The sequence below is a fragment of the Antennarius striatus genome, chromosome 16 (genome assembly GCF_040054535.1).
Source record: "Antennarius striatus isolate MH-2024 chromosome 16, ASM4005453v1, whole genome shotgun sequence".
Lineage (NCBI taxonomy): Eukaryota > Metazoa > Chordata > Actinopteri > Lophiiformes > Antennariidae > Antennarius > Antennarius striatus.
This window is the reverse complement of record NC_090791.1, coordinates 16,152,805-16,171,341: the sequence shown is the minus strand read 5'-3', so window position 1 is coordinate 16,171,341 and position 18,537 is coordinate 16,152,805. Positions and strand designations below refer to the sequence as shown.

Genomic DNA, 18,537 nt, shown 5'->3' with positions numbered 1-18,537 from the left:
GTCAAATCTAAAATCGCTGGCAGTATGGGTATCTATGTTCTGAAAACAGCTGGCAGCCAATGAGGTGGTCTCCTCTTTCACCAGCTTTTCCAGCTCCTAGATTTAAGCCTAGCTGCTTGGCCCTAACGGCTAATCAGGTCTTATCTGCTTCCTCGCTATGATGATTAATCTGTCTGCTCCACAGCTGTAGATGATATCTGCCATTCTATCCAGTTTTGCCTTCAACAATCTTTTTAGATCAAATCTTTGCTTCCTTTGTCTCAAAGTAAAGACTTCATTCTGCTGGAATTAATTTAAATCTTGCAAAATATTTTAACATGTTCAATCAAGGTCGTAAACAGGTGATGTTAAGATCATTTTCAGTTTTTATATGAGACATTTAGAAACAAATGTATAAATAAAAGTCTAAGTGTGTCTTGTAAATGGAGAACACACATCGGAAGGCAACTGATAGTACTTCCCTAGCCATAGAAACATGTTATGAAGCCGTTTTTATGACTTGTCTCTGCTCTGGGAGAAGTGACATAAATGCTGATTGGAAACAAATGATTCATGAATATATTTTTATTCATCCGGAGCGTACAATAATTTTTGTTGGAGAATCCCCTCTCCCCATTCACAATATAGGTGACACAGAAAATACATAAATGAAAACACTACTTGTTTATTGAAAGTTCTTTTTGTAAATAAAGAATACATAATTTGACACATTTGCGTTGATATAGCAGTTGTAATTGTTGTGCTCTACATCTCTTTATGACTGGGCTGCTCCAAATATTGAGGTGTATTTATTTTTGTGTGCAGGCGCCTTCCTTTTGCCTTACTGTTTTTTTGCTGTGCTCTGTGGACTGCCGATGTTTCTGCTCGAGACTGTGATTGGTCAGTATGCACAGGAGAGCTCCATGACCTGCTGGATCAAGTTCTGCCCACTAGCACAAGGTAATCAGATTATTTTTCCTTGAATTCTTGATAAGGGTTCTCTTGGAAATTATGTTCTTAATCTTTTGTATGAGATTTTCTACATTAAATAAATATTAATTATAAGTAAGAAAATAGTCACTTTTCACAAACATGTATCAAATTATTAATTTCAAATATTGAATGAATGTATGTATATATATATAGTGTCTGTGTTTTTATATATGTTGAAGATTCAAACTGAAGACATTTTATCAACTACTACTGAAAATTAAAAGTGTTGGGTTAATGTTGGAGATAAATACATTAAATAAAAATAACCTGCTTTTAATGAGGTGTTAAATTTGGAAGTGAGCATATTTAGTCTGCAATAATTTATTTTCAAACAAACAAATGTAGGATAGCTGCACCATAATTATCAGTCCTCAAAGAGTTGTGGATGTTCTCTCCCTCTAGGGACTGGCTATTCGCTCACAATTATCCAGATGATTGCCAGAATGTACACCATAATACTGGCCTGGGCACTTCTTTACTTCATCTACTCTTTCAGAGACCCACTGCCCTGGGCCACCTGCAGCAATCCCTGGAACACAGGTCAGGTTCTTAAAACACCATGCTATGCTTACAGTATGTCACAACAGAATTGGTGTTCCGGTGTAATATATAAATAAAAACTTGATCTGCCTTATAGGACGGTTGAGCATGCAGCATCTATTGTACAAATGAACTGCATATTTGTAATATTAATATATGCATATATCCCTCAAAACATCCACATATTTTCTCTTAAAGTCATAAATCAAATATTTCTTATGTGTAATAATTTATTATTGGCTGTGATTCATTTGTGATCTTGTGAGAGAAAATGTGTGTTAGAAGAGAGTCAAGTCATCCAAACCAATATTTAAACCACATATACATTTTATTGTGAGGATTTTCTTCTTCTTTTCCTTTCCGTTTTTTCCCTTCAGGGGTCGCCACAGCGAAACAGTTGTACATGTACTCTCTGAACTTTAATAAACTGTCTTAAATCAACAGAGAAATGCATGGACATCACCTCTGCAAACATGACTGGAAATCAAAGTGATAACCTGACAGCAAAGTGGACATCCGGAAATCTCACCATGTCTTCAGTTTCCGAGTTCTGGGAGTGAGTCAGTGTTACTACATCAAACTAAAAAAAAAAACAATGTAAAAAATGATCAAACTGAAAGATAAACTACAATACTAATAATAAGCATGAGGTTGTGTTTATCCGAAACTTTCTTTTGGATAATAAAGGTTTTTCAAAATTAACAGATCTTGTTTGTCAAATCAACTCAGTCGGGTAGTTCTACTTTGTTTTTATTTTAATTTCAGTCAGACGATCATAAAGCAATGAAATAATAGAGATATTGATTTAATTGACAGTCTTCTTTTTCATTACAGGTTAACTTTCTTTTTGGGAAAAAAAGTATCCGAGAAACATCCTTTTTTAAAAAAACAACAACTTTACAGTTAATGACTGCACAATTCTAAAATTGTTCTCTTTTGTGTTGTTTTGTGTCATGAAAACTGTATAAAGTAATGATATCAAGATTATTCAGGACAAAGTGGTTTCAAACAACTGAAATGCCTGAGATAGAAAAAACAGTTTAGTCTTCTTAACTAATTTTTGACTGAAACATGCAAATATTGCCTTGATTTAAAATATTTCAAATTTGCAGTGTACAACAACAGAGGCAGCAAATAAGGTTATTTCTTGTAGCTCCTTATGCATCTAATCATCACTTTATCTGGTGGTCCCACACAGGAGAGGAGTGCTATCTATGTCTGAAGGACTAGAGGTAATTGGTACAGTACAATGGGAGCTGCTGTTGTGTCAACTCGTCTGTTGGGTGAGCTGCTATTTCTGCATCTGGAAAGGAGTCCGCTCTACAGGAAAGGTCAGGGGAAATAAATTTTTACATGGTCATGCACATAAAGTAAATGGATAAGACGTCAGAATAACACGACTGCCACATATTGGTCATACAATAAGCAATTTGATAGCTGGGTAATTTTGAATATAACTACACTGACATTCACATCTTTTATGATTGATTGTTATTATGTTTGTCATCTTTTATCTTTTGTGATTGCTTAGTTTCTTTGAACATTTACTCCTATTCAGTGGAGTAACAACAATATGATGTTTGTATAATCTAACGCAGTGATTTGATATAGCCTCCCACATACTAAGCAATCACTAAATTCCAGGTGGTGTATGTCACGGCTCTGTTCCCCTATCTGATGCTAGCCATCTTGATGGTCAGGGGAGTGACTTTGCCTGGAGCTTGGCAAGGTGTTGTCTATTACCTTTATCCAGACCTGTCTCGTCTGACTGACCTTCAGGTGAGAACTAATGTTTTTAATCAATTAAAAAAAAAAGAAAATCAAACTTTCTGTGCCGCCTGGTACCTAATGTCTCGCAATCAGGTACCGGGTCTAAGGATGCTTTATTTTGAAAAGTGACATCTGTGCGGAATGACGCACAGACGAATGGGTGCGTGTGTCCCGCTTGACAGGTCTCGGTCATGTGACAGGTTTCCGGCCATTGCCCCTAAATTAAGCGCCCCCCCTCAAAAAAAAAAAAAAAGCTGCATTTTTGTTGCGCTCAACTGCCAGTTCACACTCAACATTTTGGCCTACACAGGTCTTGAACTGGCCACCTTCCAGTCCCAGTCCAAGACATTGTAGACTGATCCACTGATGCCTCTGTACGCTCTGGAAGTAGGACAATCAGATTTGGGGTTTTTTCCCCACACTTTCTCAAGTCTGTTGTGGAATCTGTTCCTCCATTGTGTCTGTCAGTGTAGCAGTTATTGTCTCTGCTATTGTGTATATTCAGCGTTCTGCTCAGTGACAGCGTAGACTATGATGGTTGATGAGGGTCTTCATTTTAACACAAATGAAAAGTAACAGATACATCACCCAAACTTTCCAGGTTTGCTAGTGAAGATGTGTCTGTAATGTATTCGGTCTAACCAAGACTTTTGCAGGCAGCATAACCCAGCATAATTATCTGTCTCTTTCTGCACCCTTTCCCCACTGCCAAAGTCTTGACATAAATGTTTTTCTCTTAATCAGATTTTGTTTTTTGCTCCAAGTGAACAGGTTTAACATTCATATTAATTTTAAAATGTAGATAGGTTAGTGGTGTGAGCACACACCTCATGTACAGTGCATAGCAGCCTGGGTTCACTTATTACCCACGTCCCAAATCTTTTGAGCAAGAAATTAGCTAGAAAAATAAAATTTCAAAAAGCTCGTACTTCAGTCCTGATGACTTGATTACATGCAATTTCTCATCTTTGTTAATTAGGTGTGGTTGGACGCTTGTACTCAGGTAGTGTTCTCATATGGTGTTGTTGGAGGACCACTAATCACACTGGGAAGCTACAACAAAGTCAAGAACAACTGTTACAAGTAAGTCAGAAGATCAGTAGACAAGACATTATGGATGATTAGTTTTTAAGGTTTTGCCCGTTCTTTTAAATTTTTTGAATGATTCCAACGCTGTGAATATAGGGTTGATTAGGGTACCTTGACTGCTGCATCATATGTTGCTCCTTATTTGCATAGATCAACCTCCGGTGATTAATATCAGTTCATTCAAAAATAAGATACAATTTCTATCTCCTTCTCTGTCTTATTGCATCTGCTGAGTTTACAAAGGTACATGTAAATCATTATATATTATATCAGTTAAAAAATAATAGACTTTCAATGAACTTCACGATAACTGTTGTGTGTGTGTGTGTGTGTGTGTGTGTGTGTGTGTGTGTGTGTGTGTGTGTGTGTGTGTGTGTGTGTGTATGTCTGTGTGTCTGTGTGTCTAGGGACAGTCTGTGGCTATGTCTGCTCAATGGTTGCACCAGCTTTGTTGCTGGGTTTGCAGTTTTCTCTGTTCTGGGCTTCATGGCAGAGAAGCAGGGACTCCCTATTGACAAGGTCGTTCAGTCAGGTGTGATTTTAAGCTGATATGATATCTAGTATGTTATATATGAGAATCAAATCTACTTTTACAGCTTTGTTTAAAAATGACAAAAAACAAAAGTGAATTGTTTATTCTGACCTCCAGGTGCTGAGCTGGCGTTCATCGCTTTTCCTCAGGCTGTCGCCATGATGCCCCTGCCTCAACTGTGGGCTGTCTGCTTCTTCATTATGCTCCTTATGTTGGGGCTGGATACAGTGGTAATGTGCTGTTAGTCAGGAAGGACCATCCATTAATATGCTTTCTTATGTCTTTTTTCCTATTAACTTGTACATTGGGCCATTGTGTTTTATTAACAGGCACCGCAAATCAGATCTTTTCTTTTATTTTGTGGGCAAAATTTTTAAACTGAATGGCAGCAAAAATCACATTTTTCTATTTTTCCCCTTTGGTAAAGGTGTCCTATTATGAAAAACACATTTTTTCAGGGCTTTACATACACACACACACACACACACACACACACACGCACATTTTTATTGTCTTTACAGTTGATTTTGAGTATAAATTAAGTGGTATATTGATACGTCCTCCTCCACCTCACTGTGACGTTGAGTTAGTAGAAGGAGATAGTTTAGGGATGGCGTTCAACAGCCAACAGCTCAATATACTTCACAAATACAAGGAAAAGCACGCATATTTCACCTTACCTCTCTGGTAACATCCCATATTTCATTAGACTGCATTAACTTAGCTCCCCAGTTTCTGTTAGGCAGGCATCTGTCATTGTCCATGATGATTGTTGAGAAACAACTTTAATTACCTCCAGTCCGTAATCATCTGTTGTCGTCTCTACTGATTTCTGTCCCATTTACAAACATTGTGTGTTTTTCTCCAAAAATCCACAGATATTTACCGGTATATATTTACAGGCAGGTCTTAGTTCAATCAGCCATCTTGTGTTTACACAAATGATATACTGAATTTCCATCGGGATTAATAAAGTAAGTATCTATCTATCTATCTATCTATCTATCTATCTATCTATCTATCTATCTATCTATCTATCTATCTATCTATCTATCTATCCAACAAGCTGTTTGTATGCCTTTGTAAAAGCGGTCAGGGTACACTGTAGGTCCTCTTCCGAGAGGACCTACAATGCACACTGACTGCACTCTAGGACCCCTTTCTCAGAAGGAAACAATAGCATTATAGGTTACAGGCAATACAGTGGCAGACATGTTGTCATGTAGTAGCCACAAGACCGATGCACTTCTTAGGTCAGCCCATTTTTGCAAGAACCAGCCAGAATCAAAGGCTTTGCCAAGGTTTATGAAGGCCATATAAAGAGGCTGATGTTGTTCCCGGCACATTTCTTGCAGTTCATGAATGACAAAGGTCATGTCCGTGGTGCCTTTATTGGGACGGAAACTGCCCTGAGACTCAGGAAAACTGTTTTTCAACAAGGGGGTGAGTCTATTGGGCAACACCCTAGCTAGCACCTCCGATACAGTGGAAAGAAGGGAGTTACCTTGGTAATTCCCAGTCTGCCTTGTCATCTGTCTTAAAAAGGGTGATGACTAAGACATCTCTGAACTGTGCTGGTGTTTCCTCTGTTATGTCCAGCTCATGGACGACAAGAAAATAAGGGAAATGTACAGCAGGTGGCTCCGAAAATGAACAATCGTTTATTTAACACAAGCAATTTAGCACAAATAGCAACTTGGCATCAATCAGAAATCCAGGCGTCATTCCAAATGGGCAACCAAAACGTCCGCTATGGAAAGTGAAACACCCCGGTGAATCAGCAGGCGGTGGTCCAGTAAGCACCAGCCCTGACTTTGGGTCGCAACGCTAAATAATGGTCACTGAATTGTGGGGCTGCAGTGTCTCTGGTAGGCCATTAGTCTTTAAGCAGAAATGCAGTGAGAACACCAAGAGAGCAAGCAGTGGTAATGGTAGTAAGACTTAACCTTTGGGAGCCAAGATTTTAATAATGCTGTAACCTAAAAGACGAGAACAATAAATCCCACAAACATGAGAAACAGAACATCAGGCAGGGCAGAGGGGAAAAATAAATGAGCTAAATAATGACAATTTGTCTTGACATCTTTCATTCTGAAAAATGAAAGCAATTATATACGATAGTAATGAGAACTCAGCCAGCATCTTTACTCAGCAGGTTTGAGGATTTTTAAGTAATTTATGTCTGTGTTTTCTTGTGTGTATAAGTTTGCAGGTTTGGAAACTATAACAGCATCTGTGACTGACATGTTCCCAAAACAAATGTGCAGACCTTGGCGCAGAGAAATCTTCCTCATTATCTTCTGCTCAGTCTTCTTCCTAATACAGACCATTTTCACCACTCAGGTACTACACCACCTTGTGTAGACTTATGAAATACAACAGAAATCAATATATTCCATTCTAAACAGCATTTCAGGAGGCACAGCATTCTGTATGTGAATCTGTTATGTGTTGAACAGGGAGGCATATACCTGTTCCAGCTGATCGACTACTATGCTCTAAATGGAGCAGGTGTATTGTTTTTGTGTCTGATCGAATGTGTGGCAGTTGGCTGGGCTTTTGGTAAGTGCTATTGTTGAAAATTATTGTATTTCTTGTCATTTACCAAATGAGCTCTTCAAAGGTTTTTCATGTACTGTAATGCTTTCATCCATTTTTATCATCTGTCAAAATTAACAGTTACATTTTTAAAGAAATAATTTCAACAACTTTTGCGAGACTGGAGAAATACAACCACATCCTCTGTCAACAACTGATTGATGGCCTTGCCTTCCCCATGAACCTTCATTTAGATATTTTATATAACATGATGTCACCCATCCCTTCCCCACACATTCCCCACCAACACCGCTCCAACAACCTTGCAAATGACTTCAATATCTTTCATAACCTGACGTTATGTCAGAGCAGCACTCTGAATGTTGTAACTACACTGCCCTCTACTGACTGGGGCAAGTTGAGTCTTTTAACAAAGCATTGTCTGGACCTGCAGGAAGATAAAAGAGATCTGTTTTTTTATCATGGCCACCCTCCAAACATGTAAAACTAAACCCTAGTCAACCCTTACAGTGCTATTTAGATATCCACACAGGTGTCCTTTGGTAAATGGTTCTTACAAGCCAGGCCTCATACAATAGAAGGACAGAAGGATGCTTTTGTCTAGGAGGCCTTCTACTCAACTTGTGTGATGCTCCTGAAGATGCTCTCTGGCCTGCTTGTTTTAAGGTTGGAAGCAATGAGGGATAAGAGTGGAGGAATTTCAAATCTTTTCTCTAGTGTCCACCACCTTCACTTTAAAATGTAACTTGTGGTGTGAAAAAGTGTTTGCTCCTTATCCTAGTCTCTAATCTAATCTATGTATCTATCTGTCCCCCTGCCTGTCTGTCGGTCTGACTGGCTGTCTGACTGGCTGGCTAGCTAGACAAACAGACAGCTAGATGTCAAGGTGCGATGGATGTCATGGTGAGATGGAGGGTCTGTGTCCCATTATATCTGGTGTAAAAGTTATACAACATTTTAGAAATAGGACTAAGATCATAGATCATAAAGACAATAACAATGGTAAAATATGGCAGTAGTATGATGGTCTGGGGCTGTTTTACTGCTTTAGGACCCACAAGACTTACTGTAATAAATAGAAACAAGAATTCCACTGTAGGTTTGGATTTTCCCCAATGACAACGAAAATATTAATTTAAAAACTCCTTATGTGTTTATTTTTGCTATCTTTGAAAAGTATTTAAATTTGTTTGTTTCTCTGAAACAATTACCTGCAATGAACATGAAAATAAATAGGAAACAAGGAAGGGAAAACACTTTTCACACCACTGTATGTCTATCTTTGGCACAATTTGACCCTAGGTGTCAGTACAGTGATGCTGTCCTCTGGCATATACAGTAATAGTCTTCACAATTAGGTTGTCTTGTTGGTTAAATCTTAAATCTATGTGGAGATGACCAACATACTGCACAACCTACTTTACATTTAGTGTAATTACCGAAAGCAGGAGATTGTAGTACAAGCTACAACTTTGAAGCTCTTACATTTTTTAAGTTTTACATATTTAAGTGTGCTCATCATACAGGTGCTGAGCAGATGTGTGATGTAGTTGAACGTATGACAGGACAAAGACCATGTGTTCTATTCAAACTGTGCTGGCGCTACATCACCCCACTAATCTGCACGGTAAGCTACAAACTACAGAAAGACTCAACAGCATGTTTGTCATGTGTACAAGTCTCTCAATCATTCCTAATTTAGACAGTCATTAGCAAACAACAATGACAAAAAGCTTCTATAGTACAGTACATCAGGATTCATATTTTGACTTTAGTCCTGCTCTTAGGCGTAGATTATTCCAGGTATCATAATTTTTGAACCAGAAAGATTTAGTTATCTCTAACTAAATCTTAGTTAGTTACTTTTTTAGTTTAGTTATTAATTTATTTTGTTTTTTTAATTGTACCTGACATTTGGTTAAAATCATATTTGTGGAAAAACTGACATGTGAAAGATGAATGTCACAATGTTAAAATGATTTGTCTCAAGTTCTCATCACCTCTTCACTGTTCAAAGAGCCTCGCTCCCAAATGAAACTGCCGTCATGACTTAATCAACCCAACCCTGTTTCTTATACTACTCCTACACATCATAGTTTCGATGGGTAATGGGACGGCACTGCAGATATTTACTCCCCTATAAATAGGACAACCCAACAAGACCATGATAACAAATCACCAGTCATTGATGGTCTTAATAACAGATGAGTCTAACATGTTGATTATACAATGGTACTTTGGTTATGGTAATTTCTTTTCTGTAGGCTTGGATTGAAGCTTAGAGACCATATTCAATCAAAACAGACGAAATATATTAAATTTTAACAGCGTAATGCATAAATCAGCCTTAAAACAGTGTTATAACTGTATCTATTTCGCAAGAGACCACAGACACACACAAAATCTTTAAGTATTGTTAAGTCTGTTATGTCAACAATACATATCTGAAATTGCAGTAGAATCCGATGAAACCAATATTTCATTCAGCACTGTGCTGTGTGGCGACAGCGCTACCCACTGCACCATCGTACTACCCAAAACCAATACTTGTATATTTTAAATCTCTAACACCTTACCCTGCACTGGTGTGTGAACAAGACAGACCTAACATTGACTGATGAGGCTCAGTGACTGGGTTAAAGGCTGAATTATGATTGGGATATTTATGACAAATAAGTTATGAAGAAAAAAGTTTACTTCAAAGTAGACAGGAGACTTCACAGACCTACTCTTTGTCCTTAACAAGAACTTGACTTTTCCTCTGATATTCTTTCAAGGCCTGCTTCATCTGCACATTCCTGAATTACCAGCCCCTGACATCCAGTCATGGTTACGTATACCCAGACTGGGCCTATGGTCTGGGCTGGACCATGTCCTGTTTCACTGTAGTCCCAGTACCCATCTGGGCTGTTGTAAAGATCTGGACTATTAATGGCACTTTCAAGGAGGTAAAAACACCTACTTTACTTGGGTGTTTTCATGTGATTATTCATATTTCTGATTGGCTATTTGTCTCTTTACTCTGTCCTGGATACACTCAGCGTCTGTTGGTTCTGTGGTATCCTGCTCGTGATCCTGCCAACTCGGAGACCAATGAGGACAATCTCCTGAATGAACCAGAGATGAAAATAACCTCAGTCTCTTTTCCTGACAGAATTTACAATGAAAATGAAATGAACTGAAGGAAGACCTTGTAATGTTTCTGCATTTAATGTTTCTCAGCAAAACTAATTTACATAGATATGTGCAAGGTACCTTGTTAATACTTACCATAGTTATAGCTACATTGGATACCATACTGAAGTGTTAAATCTAATGTCCCGCTTCCTTGTATTCTTTTTAGATATCGTAAGGTAATCAAACTGTGGGGTATCGTCCACATGACTGGTTCTCGTCAATGACATTGCTAGACCATTCTTTCTCTTTTAAGATCACAGGGAGCTTATCAGTTCAGTGTCTCAACCAAACTATGAATCCTTTAGAATTTGCCTGTCAGTTTAGAATTTGGCCTGTCAGATGTCAGGCAGCTTTTCTTGACTCATTACAATTTTGCATGTTCACTTTTATAACTGTTCAATCCCATTTTTCCCCAGGGTGTGAATGCATTATTCTTGTGCTAAATATACCTTTATGTGCCGATTCATTCAAATCACAAACGGAACTCTTTTTTTGCCACATTGGATTCAGGGATTCTGTATTCTCTCCTTTGGGTTTTACTGGCCATCACTTTATTCAAGACAGGTTTTGTCTTCATATTTTATTTCTTACAGGTCAACAGTGGTTTGTATTGTTTGTATTCATTGCATCCAGGGTGTCCCCTACCTCACGCCCCCAGTCGTCTAGGATAGGCTCCAGCACCCCAAGACAGCGGATGTATTGGGTATAGAAAATGAATTAAGTGAATTCATAGCGCTTGTCAGCTGGGGTCCAATCCCTGTATTACAGAGAATATATTGCCTGCTGGACAGATGTATCGTCAGAAAAGAGTAACCTAACAGGTGTGCGAGAAACATCATGGAGTTGTAGGAGATGTAAAGCTTCTTGAACTTACAGTGTGATTCCTAGTTTCTTAATGTCCTCTTGTTATTGTCTGGAACACAAAAGCAATGGCTTTGGGTTTTTTTTAACCTTAAATAACTTAAAATAGACAAATTTCAAACTAATAATTATTTAGTTTAGGATGCATCAATAAAGTGACACTAATTTAATGTGATATGCAAATCAGTTGCTTGTATTCATTTAATACAAATCCACTACACTGTCTGCTGGTCATTGTAGCTCTGTAATGGTAAAATAAATAACCTTAAATAAAAAAACAAATATTTATTTGATTTTGCCATCATTATGTTGCGCTATGCTTTCAATTTTTAAAAAAAATTAAAATATTTAAATAGTATTGTTCAAGAACCATGACTCATTAACTCGGTATTCCAAAGATGGGCCCAATGCTTATTAATACAATGTACAACAGTCACACCATCAACTTCCTGGCATAAGTTAATTTTTTACTCTCAACTCTGAAGGGATGTGTGTGTGTGATTGATGGCAAGTAGCAGATTGAAAAAGAGCCATTGACCAGGAGAGAAAAAAGGAATTGTGACTTATCCTGCTGCTGCACAGCTAGGGTATTATGCTTTAACTTTTAAATAAGTGATGAATTATTATGTTCATTGTGAGTTTTTTTTTAAATTAATTCCACCAGATTTTTGGCAAAACTATTGTCAGCAATTCAAGTAGATTTTGATGTGCATCAGCTGTTTCTCTGTCTTTTTCAATTGTTAACACTCCCTCTGTTATATGCCACAGGGCTTCTGATTAAAGGAAATGTGGCAACATTTGTGGTCGATGACTTATTTTGTGTTTGTTGTTGAAAATAAATCTTTGAATCGGCATGTTCCTGAACGGAATATTACCCTTGTTTTCAAAATAAATCTCATCCTTATCTTTAGAACTATTGTCCTTCTCCATGGGCTGTGTCTGTTCCGGGAGGGCCCTTCACTCGCCATTTCACAACGTCATGCACAGGAGATAAGGGCGCGTTTTGCTCTTTACTACACAATCTCAAAGAATTACAATCTTGGACCACACCCCAAGTGAATTTCAAATCGTCTTCCATTTTTTCCAATATCTTTCTGTTCAGTTTTTTTTTTTAATTTGTCTTAAGACTCGTTTTAAATGCCTCATGTTTTTGTTCTTTTATTTTCATTGGGTTTGTCATTTGGGAGCTCGTTGGTCTGGAATCGGAAAATGATCTCATCAGACCTTCAATAAGGCTTACAGATCATTTGTTTAATTTTCTAATAGTTTTTCCTGGAGTTTGGTTGATTTTAATTTTGGCAAGCTGATATGACACTTCATCCCAGGTACCTAATTTTGACTCCTCTGTCCCTGCCGTTTTGTGAATCACTGGTTTACTGGTTCTACCTGTTTCACCTTAACAAGTTTTATCTGACATGTTTGCTCTCAGACCCCACCTAACTAATATTTTCTGATCTTCTTTCTAGACTCTTGGTCAAATTATACGCAGCTTTGGAATAGGTTTCCACTGTTATGCGGATGACACACAACTTTATATGCCTATAAAAGCAGATGATCGATCTGAATTGAGTAAACTAGAGGCCTGTCTTTCTGCTGTGAATAGTTGGATGTCCAGTAATTTCCTGCTCCTAAACCCAGACAAAACTGAAATGTTAATCATTGGCCCTGCACGACATAGAAACCAATTTCAAAACCTAACAATATCTGTAGATAACTGTCTTATAACCCATAGTTCAACAGTCAAGAACCTAGGAGTAACGTTAGATTCGACTCTTGCCTTTGACAAGCATATTAAAGAGGTGACAAAGATCGCCTTCTTTCATCTACGTAATATTTCCAAAATTAGGTCCTCTTTAGCCATGGCTGATGCAGAAATTTTGATTCATGCCTTTGTGTCCTCTAGACTTGACTATTGTAATGTTCTGTTATCAGGGTTGCCTCGGTCTAGAACTAGGGGCCTTCAGATGGTTCAGAACACAGCAGCAAGAATATTAACTAAAACTAGGAAATTTGACCATATCACCCCAGTTTTAGCTGCATTACACTGGCTCCCGATTCATGTTAGATCCGATTTTAAGGTACTCTTACTAACATACAAAAGCCTTAATGGGCTTGCACCAACCTATCTGTCTGATCTTGTTAAACCTTATACGCCGACTAGGGCTCTCTGCTCTCAGAATACTGGTCTCTTGTGTGTTCCTAGATTTAAAAGGAAGTCAGCTGGCCAAAGGGCCTTCTCCTATCGTGCCCCTTTCTTGTGGAATAACCTCCCTATAAATATTAGACAGTCTGAATCTGTAAATGTCTTTAAATCTAGACTCAAAACATATCTGTTCGACCTAACATATAAGTAATATCGGGGATGGCGGTCTCAATGTTTAGGTTTAGCCTAGTCCTGCCGACGAGTCATAGGATTTCTTAGTTAGGCCCCTGCCTCCCATTAATTCTCTGCTATTCTGGTCCCTCTAGCACCACTCTCGCCCCTGCTATCTCTGCTATCTCTGTCTCTCTTCCTTCTTCTGCTGTTCTCTCTCACAGGCCTTTGTGTGGTGGATCATCGGCAATCGGCTACCTCTGTCTGCTTCCATGGCTGGCGATAGCACAAGCTGTACAGTGGTCCTGTTTCACCATCCACTAGGGGAGTGCTGGTTCTGCCTCATTTGGTTCTGCTGTGGTTTTGGGGTTTTGCCAGAGTAACCTTGACTTTAACTTTTTTGAGCTGAATGACTTAGGCACTGTCTGGTCTGTCCTCAGAGTGGTGGATCCTCGGCAATCGGTGACCCCTGTGTGCTTCATCGGCTGGTGGTGACTCGCTCTACTGGATGGATCGGCATGCCTTTGTTATACATTTATTGTTACTGTTATTGTTACTGTTATTATTATTGTGTTGTTAATCTGTACATGCGGTATCTATTGCTTCGTCTGTCCACTCCTGGAAGAGGGGTCCCTCCTCTGCAGTCTTCCTGAGGTTTCTCCCATCCATTTTTTCCCCTGTTAAAAGGGTTTTTGGGGGGAGTTGTTCCTTATCCGATGCGAGGGTCGCACTGCTTGCAGTGCACAAAGGTCAGAGGGATATTGTCCATGTGCAGATTGTAAAGCCCTTTGAGACATTGTTTGGGAATCTGGGCTATATAAAAATAAATAAACTTGAAACTTGAAACTTGACTTTAGGGGTCATACCATTAATCTCTTTTACACTCTTATTTCTATAGTGCTTATACTTCTCTCAGGTTATAGTCCATCGAGATCCTTCAGGAATAACATTCACTCTAAATATGGCCATCTTTTAGGGACAGTATGCTGACTTGACCCAGGGTATCTCTAGAATCTTTTAAGATTGGTTTGCGAATGCAATCCTTAACCTGTTAAGGTAGGGAACGCCAACTCCCACCTGGGAGTTTAACCTGGGACTCTAGATTTTCCTTCCTGACCAAATTTTTCACAGTATAAAACACTTGACTATATTTATTTTGAACTGGTGCCTAACTGTAAGTAATCAAGCAAAATTTACACAGACTCACGTGGTAAACCAGGCAGTCTATCTGGCATAATTTTTCTCTGAGTGAAAATCCTCTTAAGAGCTATGATCTTGATTGAGAGGTATATTTTCAATGATGAGACAAGTTGTAGTGTGAAAAGTTTACTGAATAAGTTCACAAGTTTCAAAAGTTGGTGAGCATACAGCGCTAAACTCTTGAACAGATCCAGCAACGAACCTCTGAGGAAGAGTCCCGAATGTTCACTGGCCGTGATCTTTAAAGTGTTGGGTTTGACTCTCCTTAAGGGATGAGTTGACCGCCAGCCTACCTCAGCCTAATGTCAATCAATCAATCAAGTTTTATTAAGCGCTTAATCATTGCAACAGACATTTCAAAGCGTTTTAACAGACTGAAAAACCCAATGGAACCCTCCAGAGCAAGCATAAGTGACAGTGGCGGGGAAAAAGTCACTCACTGAGGAAGAAACTGCGGGCAGGACCTCAACTCTTTAAGGTGGCCAGCCGCCTTGACCGGTTGGGTGGAAAAGAAATAGCTAAAGGCTCTAGTCCCTGTCCTACTTTTGTAGATTCTAGGAACCACCAGTAGGCCTGTATGTTGAGAGCGTAATGCTCTAGATCAGAGGTCCCCAACCCGCAGGCCACGGACCAGTACTGGTCCGTTGGTCATTTGATACGGGGCCGCGCAGAAAGAATAAAAAACTGACATTGATTCTGTTTTATTTATTTCGGAATCTGAAAGAGGTTTTAATTTGAAAAATTACCCGATTCTCTCTTTCATTCGTCTAACCCGACTGGGTTGCGGGACATTAGGTACTAGACGTCTGTGCGGAATTACGCACAGACGAATGCATGCGTCTGTGCCGCTTGACAGGCCTCGGTCACGTGACAGGTTACCAGCTGTTACTCTTAAATTAAGCGCCCACAACTGCGCTAGTTTTCTGAATTAAAGTCAAGGCAGAATAATCTGAGTTCGCCTTCCACTTCCATTTCTTTGTGAAGCGGGATTTTCTGCAGTGACTGTAAAGAAATCCAAACTGCAGAGTAGACCAGATGTCCAGAACACATTTCAGGTGTCATTGTCTCCCGTTACCTGTAGATTAGCGGTACCCCAACCACTAATTCTCATTATAATAATTACTGGGCTTGCGCTAGCCATTCGCCACTTCGCCATAGGCAAAGTAAATTCCAGATTGGCTACAAGGTTTTTAGACTGTGTAGCCACAGTGGCGTTCTTATTTTTACGGAAAAAAGGCTAAAACTTACAACTTTTTCGCTCGCTACTGGCGCTCACTATTTCCGCTAGGCTATTTCCGCTGGTGAGCGGCGCTAGCGAAAATAGCGCCGCTATTTCTGCATGCCGACGGAATTCAGCCGATGTGATCCGAACGCTCCCGATCATTAAATATGCACTCAGGTCATGACCTCCTCTCGTCCAATGAAAAACAAAAATATTGTTTTTTTACAAGCTGAACCCGCGAATTGGTGTAAGACAAGGTGAGGACGATCGATGAAAAGAATCTAGTGTTTTATAGTAGAGTTTGTGTTAAAGTCCTCATTAAAAAACAAATGGTGAATGCTGAGAGGGGGGAGGAGTGGTGACAGACCAATCAGAAGGTAAATGAAAGATATTATCAATATTTGTTTGTAGTCTTAGACTTTTGTTCCCTATGACCAGCAGGAATAACCAGCGATGCATGTAAATGTGTATTCAACTCGCTATTTTTCATGCCTTTTTAAACTATGGCATACCAATGGTGTTGGTGGTGGTCAAAATTAAAATGTCTTCTAGTTTAAGTAAAACTTACAAGTAAACATTGAGTAATATTTTGTATGACTGCATCTTCACATAGTGAATGGAAGTTTTCAATTGTCGAATCTCACATTTATACCTGCATTAAGTAGGACAGAAATAAAGATAGTTCAGCTCGAACTGTTGATTTTAGTGTATTTTTGTAGGTAAACCGAACAGAAGATTTTGCCCTCAGAATGCAGGAAAACAACCCCATTTTCTAAAAAATTTCCTTCTGAACTTCTCCAACCACCCACACAATGCCTAAAAGTCCTTAAACTTCCTTTTATTTTGATAACGGGGCGATTGTAGATGCATTTCGGCCATATTCATTGGCGAGATCAACCAAACACATCCCTTTTTCATGCTTTTCTATTATCACTTGGTTTGTTTGTATGGACAAAAAAACTATTTTCTTCGTCTTTTCTTTTCCTCTTTTCTCCGTCACTTTCTTGGGGTCCATAGCGAATACGTACTCAAAAAGTTATTATATTTGCGCAAAGCTATCAGACTACCTCACAGGTCGAATGCCGAAGACCGATCTAGCGCCACACAGAGGTGGAGTGGCATCCCTCTTAGCCAATGGGATGCCAGGAAGATACGTAATAGGTAATAGCCAATGGCAGAGTAGCTATGAGAATGTTGATTTCAGGAACCTGTGGGAGATTCGAGTATCAGCCGATACTGTATTTTTACATTACCTAAGTAGAGGTAATATTTTCCTGTTGAGAAATTTCGTAAGTAGAAAATTTCGTAAGTATAGGTATCACTGTATGAATATATATATATACATATATATACTGTATATATATGTGTGTGTACACATACATACACAGTATACAGTATATACATATATACATGTACATAGATATATAGATATAGAAAGATCATAAAGACAATAGTAAAATGTGGTGTTGGTAGTGTGATGGTCTAATGCCATTTTGACACTTCAAGACTTCAAAACTTGTTTAAAAAATAGATGCAAGAATTCTATTATAGGTTTAGATATTCTCCCCTTTCACAATGAAAACATTTAAAAAGTCCTTTTTCCATTTTCTTTTGCTATATTTTACTAATATTTAAATTTATTTGTTGATCTGAAAATTTAATCACAATGAACATGTGAAAAAATAGGAAATAAGGTGTAAACACTTTTGAGACTACTGTACTGTATGTCAATATTTTCCACGCATTTGGACCCAAGGTCTCAATACAGTGATGCTGTCCTCCAGCACATGATGATTTTCACAATTAAGCTGTCTCGTTGACTAAAACTTAAATCATACTGCAAAACCTACTGTATATTTAGTGTAATTACCAAAAGCAGGAGATTGTAGTACAAGTTGCAACTTTGCAACTCTTCCATTTTTTAAGTTTTACATATTTAAGTGTGTTCATCATACAGATGCTGAACGAATGTGTGATGTAGTTGAAGGTATGACAGGACAAAGACCATGTGTTCTACTCAAACTGTGCGGGCACTCCATCACCCCACTAATCTTCATGGTAAGCTACACACCACAGAAAGACTCAACAGCATGTTCGTCATGTGTACAAGTGTCGCAGTCATTCCTAATTTGGACAATCATTAACAAACAAAAATGACGAAAAGCTTCTATAGTACATCGGGATTCATATTGTACAGTATGCGACTCTCATGTCTTGCTCTGAGGTGTAGCTTATTCCAGGTATCATAATTTTTGAACCGGACAGATTTCATTATCTTTGCGTGCATATTTATTTTTTTCT

The 18,537-nt window shown here is 38.6% G+C and overlaps 1 protein-coding gene and 1 long non-coding RNA gene across 2 annotated transcripts; both read left to right on the top strand.

The window, feature by feature from the left end:
- The first annotated feature begins 854 nt into the window (after positions 1–854).
- LOC137609381 (sodium- and chloride-dependent betaine transporter-like) lies at positions 855–7,482 on the top strand. The gene is made up of 10 exons (XM_068336369.1): positions 855–939; positions 1,375–1,512; positions 1,957–2,068; positions 2,711–2,843; positions 3,157–3,291; positions 4,262–4,365; positions 4,779–4,903; positions 5,021–5,133; positions 7,109–7,246; positions 7,363–7,482. The coding sequence occupies exons 1-10, from the start codon at positions 855–857 to the stop codon at positions 7,480–7,482; spliced, it is 1,203 nt and encodes a 400-aa protein (XP_068192470.1).
- Positions 7,483–8,987: 1,505 nt separating this feature from the next.
- LOC137609869 (uncharacterized) lies at positions 8,988–11,510 on the top strand. The gene is made up of 3 exons (XR_011038386.1): positions 8,988–9,089; positions 10,240–10,410; positions 10,504–11,510. It is a non-coding gene; the product is annotated as an uncharacterized lncRNA (long non-coding RNA).
- Positions 11,511–18,537: the final 7,027 nt, after the last annotated feature.